Below are 7385 nucleotides of genomic sequence, written 5' to 3' on the forward strand. Positions count from 1 at the left end.
ACTGCTGGCAATGCACAAACGAATAGGTTTGACGTCGATAAGTTCTTTCATGCCAACGTGGGTTTGGACATCTTAACGTCAACTTTAAGACACTTGCTGCACTGCTGAAAGACAAGCCAGAGTCGCACCCCCTGCTGCTTCAGAGTATGAGGTCGAGGCGCGTGCTCCATGGGCGCGTGCTCCATGGGCGCGTGCTCCATGGGCGCGTGCTCCATGGGCGCGTGCTCCATGGGCGCGTGCTCCATGGGCGCGTGCTCCATGGGCGCGTGCTTAGGGAAAGTTCTACCCATAATTCCTATGTGCAGAGGGGAGCTGGCACTCAGCTGCAGAGACCGGTGTAGGCTGCAAAGAGACTACTGGAAGAGAAAGAAAACAAGAGAGAGGGAACAGCAAGAGCGGAGGAGAGATGACTGAGGTGTTTGTCAGCAGGCCTTGGAGAGTATTCTTAGCTTGTTTGTGTATAATTGAAGTTGTGGTGTGTGGTGAAGCACCACACAAAACTGTAATATTTCTCTCTTTTATGATGTTGTTTTGACATTCCCAAAGCTCAGGGTCTGGCCTGGCACAGTAACCTTACGTATAATTTACTGTGCTGCTGAGTACATGCGACATCACTGATCCTACTGTATGTGTTGTAATGTAGCAATAAATATGACACATCTGAATTTTGAATATCTCATTTGAACTGGCATGTTCACTAAGAGCACCTGTCAACGACAAAACTGTATGAAATTGATCAGCAAGTCCAAGAGATAGAGGCCGGTAAAGGTGATTTCACATCATTTTTATATGAGCCGTTTCCGTCAGGCTAAAGGTACAAACAGTTCATTACATTCACGCCCACTAATATAGGAATACTATACAAAATGTGAAACAAAAAAATGTGTGGATGTAACACTTTTTGTCTGTTTTACTGTTTTGAAAAGCACAGAATGGATTTAATCAAAGCATCTGGTCTATCAGACATTTACTGTAGTAGTAATCCAGTGAGTAGCAGTACAATGTATTCATCTAGTTTACAGTACGATATACTGTGCTGTCTGCAAAGTTTGTTTTTCAAGATCAATATATAGTGAACTGAGCTTTAACTTCAGTGTCTCCTGCCACCTGCTGGTGAGAAATGCAAAGTATTCCTACTCTAAAGTTTTATAGGGTATGTTCATGTTTTTTCCAAGTCGATCTCAACACAACACTCACATGCCCATAAGTACATTGAAAGAGTTGCTGTAATCCTCCCTCCTGTCCTCCTGGATGTGAAGTAGCACAATTACACTCTCAGCTGGTGGACAATATCCACAGTTCTCATTTTGTGCAGACAAAGCTTATATGAGGCTAAAACGACGCATCAGTCAAAGTGAGTTAATTTAAGTTGGTGTCTTCCAAAATGTCTTTTTTAGAAAAAAATAAGTCCTGAAGTTCATAGTGCAAAAACTATGTATTGTATTAGACTTTAAAAAAACGAAACCTTTTTCTTTTAACAACAAAAATCCCAAAAGATCTACCGTACATTACTGACCCTTTTGTGCATCACTTGTAGGTTTGAGCTGATGAGGATGTGCTGGCAGTATAATCCCAAGATGCGTCCGTCCTTCCTGGAGATCATCAGCAGCATCAAAGATGAACTGGATCCTCCCTTCAGGGAAATGAGCTTCTTCTACAGCGAGGAGAACAAGCCGCCGGACACCGAGGAGCTGGACATGGAGGTAGAAAACATGGAGAACATTCCACTGGACCCTGCATCCACCAGGCAGCCCCCTGCTGCTGCTGCTGCTGCTGCTGCTGCTGCCGCCGCTGCTGCTGCTGCTGCCGCTGCTGCCGCTGCTGCTGCCGCTGCTGCTGCCGCTGCTGCCGCCAACGCGCCTTCGTCAGGGTGCACAGGAGGCATGCCGCCTCCTACTACCCAGCAGTTATCCCCCATGCAAGGCCCAAGTACTCCATTATTGGGACCCATGTCTCCCTCCTCCCCGGGCCCGGTTGCCTCAGCCTTGGCGTCTCCAGGCCAAGCCTTGGACAAGCACTCAGGACATGTTTCGGCCAACGGGCCTGTGGTGGTGCTACGGCCCAACTTTGACGAGATGCAGCCCTATGCACACATGAATGGGGGCAGAAAGAACGAACGGGCGTTACCACTGCCCCAGTCGTCGGCCTGCTGATATCAGACCAGCCCCTCCTTCTTCTCCTCTTTTTACACAGGGTAACACAAACCGCTCCTCCATCTCTTAAGGAGGGATGGATGAGGTAAGAAATGACTCTCTTCTACTGTGTGCCAGTAGATGGTCTCTCCACTCCTTTAAGGTCAAACATAAACTCTAAAAACTGAGAAAAAGTAGAGCATTTAGGAGTTTGGCGGCTCAGACTCGACACTGGGGAACTCCTTCCTGTGCCGCCTGTGTTTCAGTCGTTGTTACAGAAGTCCTTCGAGAAGGAAAACAATACAGGCATGTATCCTGACATACAGATTTAGACATAAAATGTATGAAAATCTTTTTTTAGCATATCTGCCAGCAAATCCAACAGAAGAGCACTTTTTTTCCTGATGATTTCAGAGAGGATGTTGTGGATAACTGAGTGTGTATTTATACGAAACACGTGATTCTCTCTATAATATGGCTTCATTTCTAAAAGACTTTCCATCAAAATGACTTTGTTTGCATGAGCAGGTCGGCTCATGTCATGTGAGGATGCCTCAATTAGAAAGTTTGGACTAAGATCATTGTTCCTGTTTCCTGTTGATATCTCTATGATCTCGTCAGGAGCGGGTCAAAAATGGAAGCGGAGGGCCTATTGTGTATCTGCCAAACTATTGCCAAATCAAGCTTTTTCTTCAGTTTATAAAGGTCTCCCTTCTTGTTTAAGGCGGTGTTTCAGAGTTGAGACTGTCTGGTGAACAATACCAGAGCTGTTTGGTGGTTTTCAGACTTCATGCTTATCTTGAGTACTAGCTGCTCCTGGACCAGCTGTGTGTGTGTGTGTGGGGTTAACACACAGGACAGAATACAGTGTTACTGTTGAGAAAGGCTGCATTCACTCCTGCAGTCAAAGTTGTCTCAGTGTATGCAGCATCTGCATTGGGGGGGGGGGGGGCGGAATAAATCTAGCGAGCATTGAGATTCTTGGAGGAGAAACGTGTCACTAAATTTCTTCTAAGTGAATTGCGTGAAGAGAGGCCAACACAAAAGCAGGGCTGTTTGATTTAGGATTTGAAATGTAAGCAAAGGCCTCTTTTAATCAAATTTAAAGTTCAATATTGGTAAAAATGTATCTGAAAATGGAATAAACAGGAATTTTACTAAAATAACTTTTTAAATGTTATTATATTTATTAAGTTGAAACAATTAAAAACACGCAACTAATTTGGTAATTGATTTCAGTCATTTTTCTAAACAAACAGCCAGATTTGATTGGTTCTCCAGCTCCTCGCGTGTAATGATTTGCTGCTTTTCTTTTGTGGTAAACTGGATTTGTTTGGGTTTTCCCCCTTCATCCCTTGAACAGCTGGGGAAAGAACACGTATCACTTAAATCAGCCAACTCTGAATCACAGCCTCAGTCTGTTTGTTTTAGTCAAAAAAACAACAAATCTAAACAAAGCATCACAAGTTTCACACTGCAAGTTACTGAACTTCATAATCAAGGGATACGGCTCTGCCTCCACTTCATATATTCAAACCTCATCTGACATCTTGTAAACTGTGCATCTCATGTGGGAGGTGAACTTCGTTCTCTCTGATGCTGCTCTTCAAATTAAATGGCACCAAATAATTTAGTAATGCAAACAGAGTCGAAGACCGGAGACGGAAAGCGAGAAGGCATTGGATCAGATTTCAGTAGCCCAGAGACGACTTTTAAATCACAGCAGGTCTCTTTTAGAATATTCATTCGTTTCTCTACATTTCAAACACATCTAAAGATCTTACGGTTGTATTTTAGACTGCAGGATCACTTTTATACGCATCATTGGTTTTGTCACTTTTTTAAACCTTTTTACAGTTCAAAATGTATGCCTCTATGTCTGTACAGAACAAAGCTGCTATTTTTATTCTTTTTCTCTTTTGGATGTTATATATATGTATATATATATATCCTTCAGGTTTGGTATTTTATGGTCTCCACTACAGTCCATTTCTTTATATCTTCAAACTGTTTAAAAAAAAAAAGAAAAAAGAAAAAAAAAGAAAAGATGATTTAAATACAAAAGCATTTTTTTCTGTTACCCCAAAGGTTTTTCTGTAACACTATATTTTGTTCATTGCCTTTTATTTTTATGAAATCTTTCCTCCTGTATTTGTTTCATGGATGTCTATATTATTATTAATATTATTATTATTTGGAATGGACACCTTAGCTCGATCTGTGAGCGTGTACTTTCTGCACCCTTTTTGTACTTGTTGTCTAGCACTGCGCCTAGCATTGCCCTCTAGGTGCAACTCAATCTCAGGTCAAAGTAAAGGCTTTGCTTTCTCCACACATTCTCATGATCGTCCTCTACTTGTACCCCCCCGCCCCCCCCATCATGTTTTGTTGAGTCCAGTAGTGTCCTCTCTCTCTCCCCTCCCCTTTCGAAGTCAGTGCACGAGATATTTACACCAGATCTGGTATTTTAACCCATCCATTTCTTGCCTCCCCTTGAATCAATAGGGCTGAATGGGTTGTCTTATTTGCCTTAAATATGCCAACCATAATTCAAAATCAGATTTTCTTTCTCCCTTTTTTTTTTATTACATCAACACTCTCAAGCGCAATACAACGCCACTTCTGCTAATGTTACTTCATCAAAGTGAAAACCGATATTATTGTTTGTCTCCATGATCACTGCTTCTGAAAACCAAATAATGGATGGATTAAAGTCCAGGGAAGGGATCACATTTCACCGTCATGAATGGAAAAGGCTCTTAAATGGAGGCTGAGTAGTGAAAGTGTTTTGAAGGAGTTCTCCTAGTCTTTTTTGAAATGTTGCCTTGTGATTTTTCCCCCCTCTCTTTGAAGTTTTTTTTTTCTCTGTAGGAGTGTTATTTATTACTTTTATTATTTTCCTTTTGTGATATCAGTTTAAATCACTGTATAAATGCCCCATGATTCAGTATAAAGTTGGATTTTTTTGTATGTATTTACTTTGGTGTCATGACTGGGGGACTTTAAAAAAAAAAATTTTTTTTTTTTTTTTTCCTTCAAGTATATATCTACCTCACTCTTTTTTGAATGAACGTGTATGGAAAACAAGTACATCTCACTTTCATCAGTTTGTATAGAAACGTCATCATCTGGATAAAACCCACGGGGATCTAGATAAACCTCACAAAGACAACTTGGACAGGAGATGGAATATCTGTGTTGCGAGTTCAGTCCACCGATTTTAGGCCCAGTGGTTTACAAAAAGTAAGTGTATACCTCTGAGAATACACGAGAGGACTTCAGTACAGTGCGCTTTAGTTCTCCGCAGAATCAGTTTAAATTGTTGTCGGGTATTTTACATAATTATGTCAACCTACACTTAAATTTGACTGGATGCAGTGTAAAAAGGCTGAGCGCAGGTGCAGTTTAAGAGACCAGGGCACAACGTCAACATCAAATATCCCATCTCCACTGACTACCAACATATTTTCACAACCTTTAAATCCTCAAAAGACAGAAAACTTAATTTTTTTTCATCTAAAATGCATTTATAATAGAAGTCCGAACGGTTATCATGGGGAATATTTAAAAAGGGAAAAAATGTTTTATTGATCTCCAAGAAAAACAATGTGTTGGCTGCACGGTAACAGCACAACTCAAACATCCAAATGTCATCCACACTCTCAAAAATGATATTCTGTTATGTATATGGGTCAGTGCTATGAATGTAACAAAGAGCGTAGAGATAGCAGCAACTCCACCTACATGTTTCTATCTTCAGAGAAAATGGAGAATTTCAATCATTTGTCAGTCAATGTTACGTCGTTTTTTTTTTTTTTTGTTACCTTGTAAACTCTTTGTTTTTAAGTGCACACCATCACTTCCCCTGTCCAAGTCTGTTTGCTGTGCAGAATGCCATGGGATTCGAGCTCTAGACACAGATCATTTCCACCAGTTTCTGACTTTTTGATCATTACAATGCCTCTCTGGCCTATTTCTACGGCTACTTACACTAATGCTGCTGGTTAAAACAGTCACCTCAGTGGATCTTATATTGTCATCAAAAATGTTAAGTGTGAAGGTGGCAAAGAAGCTTTTACATCTCAAAACTTCTCATAAAAACTTCACTTCTACTCCCAGCGGCTACTTGGAGAGTGCTGTCTCAGTGCAAGGGCTTCTGGGTAATTTGAAAATACATGTTGAAATTAACACCCAGAAGCAATAAACAAAATGGGATTATAGATAACATTGTGAAATCTGGGTCCTGAATTTAGTTTCTTCTCAAGCTTTTTTTTTCTGTGCATGATTTTAAGAGAATCAAAGGGTAAAGTATTTTTGGTTGAAAAACTGATTGCTGCTGAATATCACATCGGTACAGAAATCACCACTGACAAGCAAACAGCTTGTGTAGTTACTTTACATATCTGTGCATTTATGTTTTTCCATTTGGATGTATGTAATGATAAAATACAAATGTTCCAGTTCTGGGAGTAGACGTTACATTGACCTGTTGACCTGTGGAATTACTGGTTAACATTAGATCATAAACACAGCATTTAAATCAACAGGACATGTATGGGACAGGGATGTTGCGTAGATTACGGGTAGTCATGGTTAAGAGTAAACGACATGATTAGAAAAAGATGATAGGTCTAGGTTTACAGCTTCACACTATAGTTGCTTTTTTTGCATTACCAGATTAATTAACTAACTTAAAAAACATTCAACTTAGTCATCTTTATCATTTTTATTCTTCTGAATGCAAACCTTGGGTTTATGGAGGATGCGTCAGTGCATTCAAACTGCAATAATAAGTTTGAGGTTTATCATTATCATGCCTCTCTTTTTATGATTTGCATTCCTATACCTTCTGAGGGGGCCTTGATTTACTACTATTATTTCATTACAATACTTTCACAAAATCTGTGTTCATTACCTGATTGGGGAAAGAAATAATCAAAACAACCTTCTCTAGACTGTCTTTTTTTCAAGCTCTGTATCTGAGGCCTCAAACGTTTTTTTCACACCTATAATTGAGACGGGGTTTTGACATGCCATCTCCAAATGTGTATCTGAGAATTTCTTGTACTTTCTTTTTTTTCTGAAATTTTGAATAAATAAATGAATGAGAACTTTTACTGTTTGTTCCATTTAATTCCCTCCCAAGCCACGGTTGCCAATCCACATCATTCAGTGATAAGTCTGTGTTGTGTGAAATGTCTTCATTAGGAGATCTACCTCGCTGTGACCGCTGGCTTGAGGAAGTCTCGCTGT

The 7385-nt window shown here is 40.3% G+C and overlaps 1 protein-coding gene across 1 annotated transcript in view; it reads left to right on the forward strand.

Annotated features, from left to right (window-relative positions):
- The window catches only part of igf1ra (insulin-like growth factor 1a receptor), a 74574-nt gene extending 67325 nt beyond the window's left edge, over positions 1 to 7249 (forward strand). The window contains exon 21 of the mRNA XM_076089034.1: positions 1538 to 7249. Within this exon, the coding sequence (XP_075945149.1) occupies positions 1538 to 2153 (616 nt within the window). The 3' untranslated portion in view covers positions 2154 to 7249. The remainder of the gene's footprint in view (positions 1 to 1537) is intronic.
- The last annotated feature ends 136 nt before the right edge of the window (positions 7250 to 7385 follow it).

This window comes from Anarhichas minor, unplaced genomic scaffold (genome assembly GCF_050575085.1).
Source record: "Anarhichas minor isolate MPS153535 unplaced genomic scaffold, ASM5057508v1 ptg000011l, whole genome shotgun sequence".
Lineage (NCBI taxonomy): Eukaryota > Metazoa > Chordata > Actinopteri > Perciformes > Anarhichadidae > Anarhichas > Anarhichas minor.